The sequence below is a fragment of the Limanda limanda genome, chromosome 14 (assembly GCF_963576545.1).
Source record: "Limanda limanda chromosome 14, fLimLim1.1, whole genome shotgun sequence".
Classification (NCBI taxonomy): Eukaryota; Metazoa; Chordata; class Actinopteri; order Pleuronectiformes; family Pleuronectidae; genus Limanda; species Limanda limanda.
This window is the reverse complement of record NC_083649.1, coordinates 4,561,148-4,578,754: the sequence shown is the minus strand read 5'-3', so window position 1 is coordinate 4,578,754 and position 17,607 is coordinate 4,561,148. Positions and strand designations below refer to the sequence as shown.

Below are 17,607 nucleotides of genomic sequence, written 5' to 3'. Positions count from 1 at the left end.
GACGGATGAAAAGGTTTCTGCAGCTGAATGAAACCTGGAGGCAAGATTGTGCAAACGGCTCCGTCTCTAACATCTCTCACATCATAACTGTCCTTAATGAAGGACAGATACCTCAGATAACTTCTGTAACTTGAATATTCATCGATGTTTTCAATATACGGACGTTTAAAAGACAGGGACAGAGAGGGTCTTCTCAACCTGACCAGGAGGGGTCATAGCAGCAGGACCTTCACTGGGAGATGCTGGTGAATGGAGGCCAGTGGAGAAGACCTTCAAATGTACAAGGGGATATTCTTCATCGTGTCCTAATGGCAGATATCTGATTAGCAAAAGTCTAGATTGCTTGAAATCACTTGTTCTACAACTTTTCCCTTCATGAGTTTATTTCTCATGAGTTGATTCCTAGTTAATGTTTAAGTCTTTATTCTGTGACAAATGATTAAGTTTATCAGACCACTTCCTTTTCTCCTCCTTTGTATTTCCTGCAATAAGAACGTAACGGAGGATTGTTGAGCCTCGGTGGAAGTTCAGTGTCGCTTGTTTTCTTATTCACGTGCATCTATTCTATCTTTTGTTTGCCTCCGGTCGTCCCCTGAGATAATTTCATTACATAAATCAATAAAGTGTCATCTTATCAGAACCTGGAGCCTCGGAAGACGCAGTTTATTCTCAGCCAAGACTGTTGACGTTTGTTTTCTCAACCCTCCATCATCGCACGGGTTCATTTTTCCGCGGCGCCATCATCAGCCGCAGCATATGTCTTCATTAGCATATCTGACTGGCCTGCTCCCCCACAGGTGGAGGAGGCATCAATCACCGGCAGCAGCAGATAACAGGACGGATGAGACCAGGCATCGATCTCGTCCCCGGGGGAGCCGACCTGCAGTCGTGTTTAAGGAGGGGTTAATGCCGGGGGGGGCCTCCCGGGGTCGGCGGAGGGGCCCGGGGGTCAAGGCGACTCCAGCCGATCCTCGAGTGATGGAAGTCGACAGTGTTGAGAGGCGGCAGACGTGTCCCATTCATCACCAATAAACCTCAGCGCTGATGATGGGCCTGCTGAAGGAGGAGGAGGCGGTCGGGGGGGGCGAGGTCACGCTGGGACGCACGAGTCTCAAGGTAACGCAGGTCATGGGTCACGTCTCATCGATTTTTGAAGAAAAACTAAACAACCATTCCAACAACAATCGTGAGGTTTGATAACCTGCTTGTTATTGAACTGCAGGTTAAATCCACCAGAGATATTTTCTAGTAGCAACAAAAACAATTCCAACAATACAAATCAGAAATGGTAAACGTCCGAATCAAAGTTTTTATACAAATAAAGTTATTATTATTATTACAGAGCTGCAGATTTCTACAATCATTGGACACTAATACAGGAACCTTTGCTTCAGCAGAGTCAGCAAAGGTTTATTTTTGCAAGATACAATACAAATCTAATGGTGTATTATCATTTAAGAATATTATTATTATTATAACATCTAAGATTGCAGCTCTGACTGAATTTTTATTCTATTTGTGGACAACGTCAAGGGAGTAAAGACTTTTATTAGATTTAAATGTTTTTTTTTAAAATTGTGGTCTAATGTAGATAACCAACTTCTCAATTAGAAAAGTGTAGATTAATCTTAAGAGATAAAAAAACAGAAATTCCCTCAAAGGAAAAACAGGATTTGGGGGAATCTGTGTTTTACAAATAACAGATTTCTGAAGCTAATTAAAAGTATTTACCTGAACAAGCCTGATTTATGACGTGTCGCAGCGTCGTTGATCTAAAGACGGAGTTAGTGTGTAATTAACCGTTAAACTGTTTGACCTTTCTGTGCCGTGCAGTCGATCACCACGTCGGCTTTGTGTGCTCCCGTCAACATCATTCATCAAAGTCCCAGCTTCTAATCACCTGAGTTATTTTGCCGAGTAATTATCGACTCTAATGATCAGGAGGAGACGAACGGGAGCAGAGGAGAAGCTGAAGCATAAAAACGCTCATTCACAAGAAACAATATTATATTATTCTGAGGTAAAGAAATTGAATCACGTCACAGGGATAACGACAGGGAGCTCGCGGGGGGGCGGGGGGGTTAACTGGGGTCAGCCATGGATTCGATCAGGGTTCACTGGGTCTGGACTGTGGGTGGAGGAGACTACTGATGCCGGGGACTCACTGGGATCTGAGCTCATTTCTTACCTTCTTGTATCTGGGGACAGGAAGCTGGTTTTGTTTTTTGTTTTCATCCAGCAAAACAATAAAGCAGCGACACACAGAGACGGCGAGAGCATGCAAAAAGAATAAAGAAGGAGCAGAAAGAGAAGAAGAACGTTGGAAGTTTTGCAAAGGAAACAAGACAAAAGACAGAACATGTGCACGTTACACAAAAAGAAGACACAGCTTGTTGGGTAAAGAGCTTTGGATGTGTGTTAGTGTATTTGTGAAGTTGACCCAGGTGAGTTATGGCCCACAGACCTTATGCTAAGCTAAGCTAAGCTAATCAATCAATCAATCAAGTTTATTTGTATAGCCCACATTCACAAATAACGATTCGTCTCATAGGGCTTTAACATTGTGTGACGTCCTCTGTCCTTAACCCTCAACAAGAGTGAGGAAAAACTACTAAAAACCCTTGAGCATTAAGTACTCAAAAGGCACTTCTGGCAAGAATGAGTGTTATAATATGGGAAATATATATAAGTGTGTATTTACAGACGTCAGTATTCATGATTGAAAATCAACAATTAAGCTAAGCTAATTGCTTTATTTCCATGCAATTAATTTGCACATAATCGATTCATTTCAGACTTCAAACAATCAATTTCCCATCAGTGAATTTCAGTGCTGGATATTGCTGCTTTTATTTTTGCTGACACAAGTCGATTTTAACCAAGGTTTCACTTTACGACATGTAAATGTCCATTTTGACGACTTCTTCTTGTATATAAGTTTGATATAAAATGTATCGGTGGATTTATTAACTGTATTTGTCTGTATCCGTTAATGCCAGTTGTATTTGTCTTTAAAAAAGATGAGTTGAAGCTACAATCGAGCAACAGGCGACATTAATTAATAAAATAATAAATAATAAAATCTACAATGTTGGTGCCAGCTGTTGCAGAAGTTCTTCAAACTGTTGGGATCCGTCCTGAAGCTGCTGGTAGGTGTTACAACTCAAAGCCGTTGATACACAACCTCCACACAAACACAAAACACTGTTTTATTTATTGTTTTTATTGAGTTTATCGTCTTTCTGTCCGAGACTCGACAGCACCGACACAAACTGTTAAGATACAGTAGAATTGATTTCACTGCGGCGGTGACGTAGCAGCGACTCATCGTCTGTTTGACACTTCATCAATATTTACAGCCCGATGTGACAATTGACCAATAGGAACAGAGGATTTTCAATTCATGCAGGGATTACGAGTGACAGCGGGTCGTATTAGAAGCTTTCACTATTTAAACCACTGACACAAAAATTGATACAAACACGGATAATGAACACAAAAGAGCAAATACGCAGAGAAGCGTGTGTGTGTGTGTGAGTGCGTGTGTGTGTGTGTGTGTGTGTGTGTGTGTGTGTGTGTGTGTGTGTGTGTGTGTGTGTGTGTGTGTGTGTGTGTGTGTGTGTGTGTGTGTGTGTGTGTGTGTGTGTGGTGTGTGTGTGTGTGGGCGTCCTGGGCAATGAGAGGCCAGTCTGCAGGAGGAGGAGGAGAATGAGAGACTGCAGTGGAGTGTGAAGGCAGGTTGTAGTGTAGGCGGAGATAAATAAACAGGTCTTACATCTGCAATTGAATAGTGAGACTGAGTCTGATTCACTGATGAGGACAGGGAGCTTGTTTTTCTACGGAGGGAGTTCGTCCTGCAGCGGTTTGCTCTGACGTGTGTCGGACGAAGGGGAAGGAAGCGAGAGAGAAGGAAGATCAGCTGCACAACAAAAGGACAAGGCCAGTAAACGCTTGTAAAATAACATACTGACGAACATCAGAATTTACTCGTCTGATGAACGGTGGAGTTACGGTCGATGTGTACAAACCACAGACGACACTGTCTCTTCAAGAAATACAAATACGATTCGAATTTGAAATGCTTTGTTTGGCAATATCTCCACAACCATTGAATCCTGTAGCCGGAGGAAGCAGCGAGGAGCATGGAGGTTTTGAAGGAACCCTTTTCATAATGAGATGTTTCAAATCACAGCAGGGGGCTCACGTGGTCTGGAAGACGCCAACGCCACCTCTCACCCAAAAGCTGGGATCTATAAAAACTAACTTGACAGGAGAATGTGCGCCCTTGGAAGCCAAAGACAAGCTTATTAAAATTATGGAAACGATAAAGTCAAGATGCAGATGCAAGGTGGTAGATTGAAGCCAGATTACAGATCTTTATCGTAATCATCATAGCTAAAAGTTGTTTGTCGGTTGGTAAGAACGTTGTTTGGAAAACTTTGATCACATTTATCTTCCGTTTAGTTTGACCAGGTAAAGAAGAGGAATTAGAAGCTCGGAACATGAGCAAGTCAATGATAAACCCTCCAACCTGCTTCCTGGTCTCTATATTAATTACATATATCAATCCGAGCAGCAGAGATGTCCGACTGAGCACGGAAATGTTAAACAGACGGACGGAGGGCTGGAAACTATCATCGTCAATGTGATCAAACTTTAAAAGTATAACATGTGGCGTTTGTGTGTTTCTGTGCATCAGCCTCCAGAGTCCACAAAGATCACACTGGATGAATTACATCTGTAGAAGGGGAGATTAAACCAGACCCCAGATCAGCTGTGACCTGTGAGCGAGCTGGAGGGAATTGTTAAAATTCAGCGTGAGCGAGCTACAAGGTTTAGCAGTTGTTGTTAAGAAAGATGTTTGACACTGTGAATTACTGTTTAAGTTGTGAAGCTGAGTATGTGGAACACCTGCAGCCGGGCCTCCTGCAGGGAGCAGATCTCTGGATGATTTCACGGTGATGTGCCGATGCCGTCAGTGGAAACAAGGTACGACGACGGAGACAATCTAATTCTTTACGATCTCAGATGCATGTAATGTTGTTACAGGAGGAGACGGGGAATCCTTTCGTCAGCCGAGCAGAGAGAAGAAACACAAAGTGGCAGCGTGTCACCGAGTGCGATTTTGAAAAGGTACAAAACAGGAGAGCTGGGCTGTTTTATCTTTCTATCCGACAGGCCGCTGAGGTGAATATCTGATGTTTGTTGCTGTTGTAGAAGCTTCACAACACAGAGACGCTTTGTTCTTTTACCTTCAAAGTGTGAGTGGATGTGTTTTATGTGTCATTCAGACGTCGTTCACTGCTTTGTATGACGGGTACAGGAGTTAGAGTGGATCTCCGACTACAGTAATCAGGGAAAACACAGGATTCAGGTCGGGCTCGGTCAGATTGTTTGTGTGTAGCAGAGTAACACTGTCTGCAGAGGGAGGAGGACACGTGGACAGGTGGACACGTGGGACAGATGGGACAGATGGGACAGTAAAACATTAGTCAGTGTTTGTTTCTTCTGTGTCTGTCTTGTTGGAATTATTCGCAAAAACAACCTATTTGCAGCAGTTTGTAGGAAACACAATTTCACAACAGGATTATGTTCCTAGTGATGCAATGAAAATATGTTGTTTCCAAATCCACTTTTCCTAGTTTGATAGCAGAAAAAAAATACTGTTGCATCATGTGCACAGTTCAAAATTGATGTGTGTCGTCTCATAATCAATCATCTGTGTGTTTTTGAGAAAGTTCGATCAACACACACGGGGCATTCTGTGTTTTCTTCTTCCTACGTGTCAATACATGGACATGATTAGGTTTCAAAATAGATTTTCATTGTCAGAAGTTTCCTCTTGTTTACCACTGGGACACTTTTATTATTTTTGGCAATTTCCTCATAATTTTTAAATCTTACCAGAAAAACACAGAGAAGGATGTGAGGGAACTGGTTGTTGGAATATTTGCTACAGTTCATGTAAACCTGAGATGTTGCAGAATCATTTCCATTTGAGCTTGGAGAGTAAAAACCTCCGCTGAGGATAAACATCCTGTAAAAGAAACTAAAAAAACTCTTCCTGGATCCGCCCGTTAACAACAGCAGTGAAAACAGAAACTCTGGTAATAACTAATAACGCTGCAGGTAAGAAAACTTGAGTCGAGTTCTTCCTCAACTCATTTTTAAACACACGATTCAGAAGCTCAGAGTCAGGAGAGGATCTGTTCCTCCATCTCAATGAACTCTTGTCTTCTAAGTCCTCAATCTCTGCTCTATCCCACTTTCCCCTCTGCTTTTCGGATGAGCGAGTTGTAAAGTGAGTTTTTTTCAATTTGAAACCCCTTAATATCTTGAACACAAGGGAAATAAGCTTCACCTCGAAGTTTTAAAACATTACTAGTGACGTTTTACCAGTTTTTTATATCAGGCACGACTCTTTATGTCCGAGGGCTGCGAGTGAGAGAGAAACATCCAATAAAAAGCTGCGTTTTAGACCAAATATGTGATGAGTCATGGTTGATCCCACACATCCTCCCTGCCGCCGCCAACGGAGACGAAGACCACGAAGAGGAAGTGCCGTCAGCTCTGAGCTATATTTGTCTCCCTGCATGTCCACATGTATGAACGCCCTTTTTAAATCAATTAGAGTCCATTTAAAGGGGCTGAAATTGACTTATTTCTGTCATTAGAGACATTACAAGGGATGTGATCTGATTCAGCGGCTGCAGCGAGGAGCCCACGAAGCCGCTGGACGTAAACAGAGAAGCTAAAGCGTCGGTTCGGAGTTAATGTCTCTCGGACAAAAGCTAAAGTCTGACCCTGTGACGTCAGGCCGTAGCCAATCACAGATCATCCTCCACACACAGCAGAGTTGTTAAATACGTGTCATTGTCCTACATGTTAATATAAATAAACACTTTTTCTCTTATTTCTAACTTTGTCAGCAAAGATAGGACCAAGAACTTAGATCCAAACAAAGTTGGGCAGAGCAGAATCACTGAAAATCATGATCCAATAACGTAATTACATTTTTCACTGACAAATATTGTGTACAAATTCAAATTCAGCAATTATGTTATTATATATATCTTTAACGCTGTCTTCAGATGAGTTGATGTCTTTCTTGTTGATGTTCTTAGAGGAAGGATATTCCTAAATTCTTGTCATCCAGGCAAAACATCTACTGTATATAAAAGTCTCATATCAGCACAGTAAAGATGCTCTAAGTGTCCTATATCTGATCGTATACATTATATTGATAGCATGTATCATATCCATATGCTATGTTTATGTGTATATATGAGTGTTTATCTGTATACACCTCTTACATGCTAGTCATAAATACACATCTGGCCTATTACAACACTACTGCTACTGTAATATTACTGGTATTACAATTGTGTTTTTACGCTGTGCTGTTATCATTATTATTGCTATGCTATCGCTGTAGATTATTATTAGTATGTTGTATGTACACTGTAATGACGATAAATGTATTTGTAATATTAAACGTGTTGAATACAGAGGATCAGAGAACTGTACTTATTACAATTACACTGAGCTGAGATCTGATTACATGATAAAGCACATTGACATTAACTGCTCAGTGGAAGAAGCATCAGGTCCCTGGTACTTAAACTCAGGTTTCATTATGATATATTTACCTAAATTGAAATATCTATTAAGAGCAAACAGCCATTAACCGATTAAGATCTTCCTAACACTTTATTCCATTTGATTGACAGATACCATGATAGTCCTCATTGCCTGCAGCTGTAACTTTTGTCCCCGAACATAATCTGAGCGTCACTGTAACGTCTTTGGCTCAAATAGGTGCTAGTTTCTCTCCTGCAGCAGTGAATTGCTTGGTGGGATGGATGTCAGCGTGTGAATAAACAACGCTCACTGTGACATGTTAAAAACCCCGGTGAGATAACATGTCACAGGATGTTATTTCATAAACAGTCCTCCGGGATCTGAGCATCAACGTGAAGGGATAAGAGGTTTGACTCTTTCCATGAGGGTGAAAAACTTAAACCGGCTCTCGCAGCAGTCGTTTCACTTTGTGAGAGTAGCTTTCATTTAAAAAACAAAAAAAATGTGAATCATCAAACTGTTGTGAAGGATTTAATTAAATCAAGTATGAGTCTATGGGGGGTTTGTCCTTCTACCTTTCATTAGATCCACTTACAAATTATTTACAAGGTTGATTGACGAGTGCGGACGGCTAGAAACTCACAAATATTCTACTTTAGGTGTAAAACTGCTCCACTCAGCTGGAGTGTAGTAGAAATTCTGTATAGAACAGACACAACATTTGTAGAACTGGACTCTTTCCTGCTTTCAGCGTGACGCACGGTAAAACTGGGTCTGATCCAGAAATCATCAAACCACTCAGTCCTTGAGCCGTCCTTGTCTGGAGCATCCTGGACCCCAACAGATTTAAGAGCTAAGAGGTAGATATTAGTTTTAATGAGAAGTTCAAAGGGGAAACATATCAGAATAAAACTTTTTGCCCACTGTGTTTTTTCAGCCAATTCCTTTTCAAAACTTTAGAGACAATGCCGGAGTCCAGGAAGCAGAAAAGGGTCAATTTCAGAAACGCTATTGAAACTTTAAAGGACACATTTACTCCAAGTACTCAAAACAGTCCCAGAGTGTTTTTAAACTACACCTATTATCTTTGAGTGGAGGTATAGGACAGTGGTTTCAGTTAACAGTGACAAATCTATATAATCACACGGTAAATGGAAACAACAAAAGTTCCCAGGACCGAAGGTGGAGCCCTGAGGGACCCCACCACTGATATTAGCTAAAACAGGATAAGACATGTTCCCTATTTGTCAGTGTGATGCATACATACGTCTGTAGTTGACGGGCAGATAATCAGAGTGATTTATTTAACTATGTCCAAAGATAGACGTGAGGTCTGCGGAAAGTAAAACAGCAATTAGCAACACCAAGAGTTCAGAGGATATTTATATTTACCACACGAAATGTAAATGCCAGTTAACGAAGGAACATTCCCATCTGATTCACATTCAGCGCCCGTGTGTGTAGATACTGTGGAGGTCAGGATGATGGATTCATGAGTAATGCGCCCACACACTCACAATTCTAATTCTACCATTTTCTTATCTATAAAAAAACTATTCTGCTATTAATATATTTCCAGCAAGTGGAGATGCATACGGAGATCGGCCCCTTTGCATTCCTCATATTCCATAATTTAGAAATTTAATTCACTTGAGTTATTTTTCTTTGCTGGAATAAGAATCAGACCAGTGGCTGTTTGCTTCTTTAACATTTAGTTTTCTTAAATTTTGTTTTCTGACCTTTTGTCAGTTTCTGCCACTGAATACAGATTTTGACGCCTGTGACGATATAAGCTTTGTACATATGAGCTATTACTGTTGTATAAAATGTAAAATCCTGTTTGCATTGTACACTGTAAGCATCAGACCAAGCCCCAGCACGAGTCCACAGAACTTCAAGTAAACTTCCTGTTCCTGCTGGGTGAACCTCTCCTTCCACCCAGAGCCAGGATCCATAAGATCTAATTAGAGACGTGATTAATCAGAGAACACTCAATTACAGTTACCACTCAGGCAACTGCAGCTCTAGAACCCGGGTAGCGAAAAAAGATGCAGTGGTTTGAATAAGTGCTTCGGTAAACAAATTAAATCACGGGAAATTGGAAGATTCGGTATTTGAGAGAGAAGAATCATTTTCTCTGCTGGGATCCGCGGCAGACGTGGAGGGGGAGAGTCGTATAGAGAATAACCGCCATAAATCAAGATGGCCCGATGCCGGCGCTTCTGTCCAACACTCCTGCCAAGGCTGACTCTCTGATGCCCACTCTCCTCCATACCACCCATTCAGAAAGATAGATGAGAAGAGCTACAGCTGCCGACAGCAGCCGTGGCTGACGGATCCCTCACTTCATCACAGGGGACAAACACCCCTCCACTCAGGCTCACTGTAAATCAACTCAAAATTGGCTCCTTATTAAAATCAGATAGCAGCTAGTTATCGCTGCCTACCTCCAATATGGTGGAAGTTCTGTTGATAGATTATTTATCTAAGAATTCATCAATTCCTCAGTGTTTGTCCACTTGGTGAATTTAAACCGGTGCAACATTTATCTGTTCTGATCCAGTGCTGCACGATAAGAGGAGATTTTTACCACTGGATAAGAAACTGAAATTGTTACCTTTGGAATCGTATTAGTATGTGCATGGAAATATAGAATTTTTGGCATTTTTAAATTCAGGTGTGCAAGTCTCAAAGAGTTAAAGAAGATGTTAAAGGATATTTTAGCTTCATTTAGGATTAGTAGAGTAATAACAAGGTCACGGTAAATCGTAATTTGTTTAGAAACCAAATTTCTCAAAACTATATCATTTATTATTCTTCAAATTTGGCCGGTTGGTCGACGACACGTTCTTCTGCGGTGTGACAAACTCAAAACACATATTTATTACTGCTTTACACAGACTTCTACGAGATGGAAATAGATGTAAATCTCACGCAGACTGTGGGATGTGTGGTTTCTCCACAGCCTCTTTGTGCCAGTGTGTGTGTGTGTGTGTGTGTGTGTGTGTGTGTGTGTGTGTGTGTGTGTGTGTGTGTGTGTGTGTGTGTTTGTGTGTGTGGGTGGACACGAGAGTAGGCTGCTGCTGCTATGGTGTTCATCTTTGACAGTTGTCTGATTGAATCTGAGAAACATATTGAAGGACTGTTAATTGATTTGTCTGATTGGCGAGGTTGTGATGGATGTGTGTTCGATGAGATGGATTCATTTAGCTGAAAGTTAAACAAGTGCTAGAGACAGTTTGCCTGTTTCAGGTTATTTCCATAAATGTCTGGGTTGAGAATTTAAAGGCTGCAAAATTCACGTTCTGGTCACAGTGGCTCACCTTGGCTTTGTTAATGGTGCAGTTCAGTGCATTGTTCTCCTGGTCGTACTGCAAACTGAACTCCAAGGTCCCCAGTGTGGCTGCAAAGACAAAGAGGAAAGACAGAGATTAGCTGCTGGAAAAAAAGACGTCTTCATGCTGCACAAACAACTTCACTGGGGAAAAGAGAAGGAATCCAGTTCAGCCAGCTCGCTGATGGTCCTCATGGGAAATCTCCTGGTGTTAGCAGCGCGGACATGCAATTAAAGCTTCAATAATCACCCTGGAAATGGACATTTACGGGAAATTAATGATCAGGGTTTTGAGGGTTTTCGGCTTCAAAGTCTTTTAGTCGTGCAGAGACATGAAAGGCACAGTTAGCTCGTAATCTAAGTAGTTATCAGGAGAACTGGGGAAACCTCTGGTGGACTCTTTCAGTCCGGTGCAGTGGTCCACGAGCAGCTCGTCTCTAAAGTGGTTCAGTCCCGACCTGTTGATCTTTATAGCACTACACAAGATTGAAATGCAGAAAGTTAAAGTATCTTATCAGGGGAGCAGAAAAAGTTCTTAACTATCCCTCCAACAGTTTAATAAAGTCCAGTATCAAACAACCCTGGAATACAAAATTATAAAAGGAATTCACTGCGTCATCCCCACATTTTAGATCACGTCCACTTGATTTTTTATCTTTTTATGGAACATAAAACACGTAGGTGGTGAAATATCTTAAAAAAAAATGCAACTAATATACTGTTCACGTTTCATTTGAATATCAAAGTGGGAAGGAAGCAGAAATAAAAGCAGCCACACAAAGCTTCAGAGGCGGTGAGGCCCTTTGAAGCCACACGTTGAAATGTTTTCATCCTAACAACATTTCATTAGTGCTGGAGCCGAGCGTCTCTCGTCACTCGGCCTTTAGAAAGGACAAAGGAGGAGATGATGCCATGAAGTGTTACAGTCAGCGGCTCGGCACGGTGCGGCTTTAACAAGAAGCAGAAGAGCCTCCGCTTTCTGAAGGAAGCGCCGGGGTTAATTACAAGCAGGGGTGAAGTGAGTTTCACTTTCAGACTGGGATTTAAATAACGTGGGGAAGGAGGAGGAGAATAAAACGGCTGATTGGACGAAGCTCATAAACAGCAAACACATGAAAATCAACTGAATAGATCACACACAAAAATGTGTAATTATAATGAGAAAATAGATTCAACCTATGTGACACTGCAATTATGTCAATAAATGTTTTCCAATTTGACAACTTAATAATACCGCCTGATGGTTTCAAATTTGCTTTGATGGTCTTTGATGCAGTTTACTTGTCCTCACTCTATATCCGCCTTTTAGTGTCGATTTCTTCAAGCAATAAGAGGAGCACTACACTTTAGTTTTTCTTATTTATGTATCCAACTAATATCGCTTTGGCAAATCTCAATCTTAAACTGCAATCACCAAATCCTGTTCATCAAACCAGATCCAAGGACGAGATAAAACTTCAAACCTCAGGAGTCCGGACGCTGCTGAGTGGGAAATAGAAAGTCTGCCTCCCAGTACAACATGAATTAAATTAAATTACAAATCTAAGAATCAACAATCATTGAATTTAATAAGTAGAACTGATAATTTGGTTTGTTTCATTTGAGATTTGTGTGTAACTGTTGGACTTTAGTCTGCAAAGTGTAAACGTCTAAAGCCATGTGACAGCAAAACTAGGTGTTTATTTACATAATACACATGTCAGACACACACGCACACACACACACACACACACATACACACACACACACACACACACACACACACACACACACACACACACATGTAAGACCTTTCATGGGATCAGGGTTTTTTATCTTGATTTTTTTTTCTTCATCTTCCAATGTTGTACTGATATCACATCAAGGTTTTTCCATGTAAGCCGGGAACGATATATTTATTTAAACGTGAAGAAAGCTCAGCTCAGCTTGAAGTGGTGGAGCAACAGAGGTCAAGAGGTCAGGAAGGCTCCAGGCCTGGAAAGGTCAACGCTTCGATGTCGCGCTCAGAGAAAAATCTGACGGCTTTGATGAACAAACATATCAGAAACTTCATTCAGCTTTTTAAATGACAGATTCTGTGGTGAAGTCTCTATTTATATGCTTGAATATTTTTACAAGGGTTTGATTTCTCGGGGCCTCAGACTCTCCGTCAGCTTCACTTCTGTGAATGAGATGCACCATCAATAACCTGTTGGCTTCCAAACACCAAATTCCATGTTCCAGTTCTACCCCCAACACACACACACACACACACACACACACTTGCAGATCTAAATACCACAACAGGTTGCTTTGTGTATTTCCTGTAAAATAATGTCTCCAGAGTGAATCTGTAAAAGTTGTGTCTCCCTTTTCTCTGCAGATTTAGATTTAATTGGCCGATTTGTTTCACAGGAAGACAAACGTTGTTTTCTAGATGAAGCTTGTCCTTTAGACAACATTAATAATTGATCCACTGTAACCGCGCCTCAGTTCATCTGTGCTCGGGGGGGAAACAGTGGGATGATATTAGGCAGTTTGCAGGAGGGGGGGGTGCTCGTTGTAACACTATGTCGCTCTGCAGCTGCATGAGCCAGTTGGGGAGCTGTGCACCCGAGCTGTGAGCCCGACAGGAGAATAATAAAGTGGAGTCACTTCATTTTTCTTTTGTCGGAGCCATATTTCCGTCTTGCTGTGCAGCCTAGTCTCAGAGGAAATGGGATGTGATAGATCTAATTCATTCTCAAGTGACTACTTTACTGTGCCTAAAGCAATAATTACCACATTTCGGCAGAGAAACATATGTTCTTTGCACAGAATTGACTAAACTAACTTTATTTGTGCTGCGTTTGGAGTTTCAACAGGAGCCGATTTGCAGGATATACAGACGAGGTTGGTAGAAACAATGTAGTTTCAAGAAAAATGCAAGTTGGAAGTTGTTGTTGGAGGCGAAAAGCTGACTCATGCATCAAGCAGGAGAAACCCAGGAAATTAACCAACGGACCAAACAGAGAAGAATCATCAGGGAACGAGCCTGGAGCTTTAAAAGGAACAAACAGAAATGTGAGGAAACACCAGGGAACGGCTGTGGAGACTAAACACACCAGGGAGGTAGAAGGATGGTTGGGCACAAGCTGCAAATGATAATAAAAAAATTAAAAAGTCCAAACAACTGAAAAAACAAGTCGAGAAGAATTTCAAAAAAAGCTTTTAAACGTACAATATGTAACGTCGACCACTAGAGGTCGCTCAATCAACCTAGTTTGAAGATGTCGTGAGGAAGTGAGGGATCATGGGAGTTGTTGTCCTCTGTATCATTGTTGATGAAACGGTGCTAATCATGTTCACAGGTGAGGTATTCAGATGTTAGAAGAATAATCTCGATTCGTTACGAGTGATTATCACAAATTTTGTCCGACTGGCTAACTAGCGTCAGACATCGTCAGAAGTTACTGCAGAGACGGACCAATCCTCGGGTTAAGAGAATGTGACGCAATTAAAAGTCGACCGACATGTAACAAAGAAGTTTCGTGCTTTAGAACTTCACAATAAAGATTTGTTTCAGTATATGTGCTTTTGTGCTTTACAGAAGCAGATCTGATCCAGGACATGGTCAAACACTACACACCAGCACGTTCACTCCGCTCTGCTTCAGCTAAACGACTCGTTGCTCCTTCACTGCGAGCTAAACACTCGTCAAAATCACGACTGTTTGCTGTCCTAGCTCCTAAATGGTGGAATGAGCTCCCACTCGACATCCGGACATCTGAAAGTTTACACATCTTTCGCCGAAAACTAAAAACACACCTCTTCCGACTGTACCTTGAATAAAAAAACAAAAAAAAAAACCACACTAACCACTTTTGAAAACTAACACTTTGGTAGCACTAAAATGGCACTTACTTATAGCACTCTGTAGTTTTGCTTTATTTCGAAGAAATTTTACTGTCTTGATTCTTGTTGTTCTTGGTTTGTACCCTCAGGGTTGAATGCACTTATTGTAAGTCGCTTTGGATAAAAGCGTCAGCTAAATGAAATGTAATGTAATGTAAAAAAAAGTTTGTGGAGAATCATTTGAATCCGAAGGAGCTCAGTTACACTCAGACACAGTGATTTCAAATTAAAAGTAATTTCCAGGAAAGCGACACATGTTAGAATAATGACAAATGAAATGAGCTTGCAGATGGAAACCACACGAGTGTGTAAACTGTGAGCAAACATCGGGTGAAGCTCTGAGAGGATTCTGGTGGAAGAATCAGCTGGATGTGGATGTTTCCCAGGGAGAGAAAGTTATTAAAATGTCTACAGCGTCATCAGTTTTCTGCACAAAGTCAGTGGTGTCCCGCTGTGTGTGATGATTCATGTGCTGACACAACTCACCGCCTGTTATCGCAGCCGCTGCTTGCAGCAACATTTTGAGGCGCACGCATTGACCACGATGGATCGCGGCTTTCTGGAGTGACACGGACGGAGCGTCCTCCAGGCCGGGCATCGATTAAAAGTCGGCCGTAAAAATATATCACAGGCTTTTAACGGTTTCGAAAAACCAGCCGTGCTTGTGTAGTTGTCAAATTGTCAAATTACCTTCGAATGGGAGAATTGTTTTTCTGCTCCAGCATGAAAACCTTGAAATTTATGGATTTCAGATTTTCTTTTGCTCTCTCGTTCACTCGTTGTGCAGGAATCGACGTCTGCTGTTGACAAAAGGTGATTTATATTTGTGTCTCACTGCTTCACCTGGTCTTTCTTTAGTCCTTTATGTATTTCAGGCTGATTCTGGTCAATCATGTGTATCTGTGGGTATGATGATCAACATATTTTATTCTTTCTTTCTTTCTTTCAGCCCCAAGGAACAACACAGTTGGTTCAAAGCAGTTCAGTCCTTGAAAAGTTCTGAAACCTATTTTGTTTTTGCAAGGGCTAATCTATTAGAAACTTTAAATAAAGACGGTTGACTTGTCTCCAATTCCTCCAACTGTACAAAAATGAACCTAAAATATCCTGGTTATGGGTTCCGCCTACACAGTGCTGATCATAATGAGTCTCAGCTGTCAATCATCACGTTTCACCTCATTTTCATATCGTCAAATAACTCAGTAAAGCCAGAAATGCATGAACAAAGAAACCGTATTTGGAAAGAATTTATTTGGCGTGGTTTGATCAAATTAAACAGCCGTCCGGGGGTCTTGGTAGAAACCGGTAGCGCACGATACCAAAGCAGATCGGCCGTGAGTCTCATGTGGCTTCATCTGTTTGGTCGCATCAAGAGGAAGTTTTGAGTTTGATCTGGAAAAGACGGACCGGTCACTAATGTCCACTACAGTGAAGACTGCTGATCATACAGATCCAGCCAGGCCGGGGGGGTATCCGTGGTCATTGTTCACTCTCGTAGCAATAAGTGTGTTGAAGGAGCTGATGACAGAGAGGCAGCTGACGGGGGGGGGGGGGGGGGGGCGGGAGGTTTCCAGAGCGATGGCTGCTGTCAAAGCGGCCGACACAACGCTCGGGGAAAAAGAGGAGCGCCACACCGGCTCCATTACTTTCCTCCAGGCTAAACTGCAGAGGCAATAACCCCATCCCCCCCCCCATCGAGTGAGGCTGACCGGGCCGTCACCTCCCGGTTCATGATGCACCGCACCGCTCTGTACATTCATACTTAAAACCTGGTTTCTCTCTCTCTCTGTGCTGAAACATTCAGGTAAACCCACTACAGATCCACTGAGAGCAGCTGAACTTTAATATTCTCTCACCGATGACTGCTGATTAACCGGGAGCAGCTGAGGTGACGGAGCCGAGCAGAGAGATGTTCGGCACAGTGTGAGCACCGCCAACAGTTTATTTCCTGGGCTCGCTCAGGTGGAATAGAGGCGCAATTACGGTGCCATTACCGCTAAATAGCTGAAAGTCAAATTGCATAAATTGAGCGCGAAGTGATTCATCTTGAAAACTGGGTCAAACACAGAGTGACTTGCTCATTATGGCTGAGCTGGGAGTGAAATATTCAATAAAGAACTCAACATGTGGGATTCATGGATTCTACGTGGAAAACAGTCGATTTCACACGTTTACATTTGAGTTTTTCGTAGAAAGTATGTTATCCCTATTTTTACGTTTCTTACCTTTTGTAATAACCTGAAGAAACTAAGGTAACGGAAAGTCAAAAATAAACAACAGCCCTCACATATTAGCATTTAAATTAATTGCTATCAACGTGTGAGCAGAGACATCATTTTTCAAACAAACTTTTAGCTCTGTTTTGTTCTCCACCAACCGCTGTCAACAACATGAGTACTTAGCCTGTTAAATATTCAGTTTTCTTCACTAGCTTGTCTATAAACACACACAGAGGCAGTTCAGCCACCTGTTGCTAGTTGTTGTGCTAAGCTACATGACCAGCTGGCTTCATGTTTGACACACTAGTGTTCAGACTGAATATAAAGATGTACGACATGACCGCTACGGAAATGTGAAGCCAAAACATATTAAACACTCAGTGGTGGCGGGTTGCATTATAAATCCTGCCTCCTCCATGTTAGCCTACAGGACCTTAAGGCAGATATATGTTCAAGTGTATAATTTGTAATTTAATCCTATAAAAACAGGGTGAAACATCATGATTGACAGCTGAGGCCGACTCGCAGGTGTGTAGGCGGGATCTCCAAATGATGTCACCAGCACAAGATGGCCGAAACCTGTATCCTGGATAATTTGGC

General features: G+C 41.8%; 1 protein-coding gene across 2 annotated transcripts in view; it reads right to left on the bottom strand.

Moving 5' to 3' along the window:
• The window catches only part of doc2b (double C2-like domains, beta), a 118,671-nt gene that overhangs the window by 38,328 nt on the left and 62,736 nt on the right, over positions 1–17,607 (bottom strand). For both annotated transcript variants that reach the window (XM_061086445.1, XM_061086444.1), the window contains exon 2: positions 10,905–10,984. In XM_061086445.1, coding sequence (XP_060942428.1) covers positions 10,905–10,984 — 80 coding nt within the window. The remainder of the gene's footprint in view (positions 1–10,904; positions 10,985–17,607) is intronic.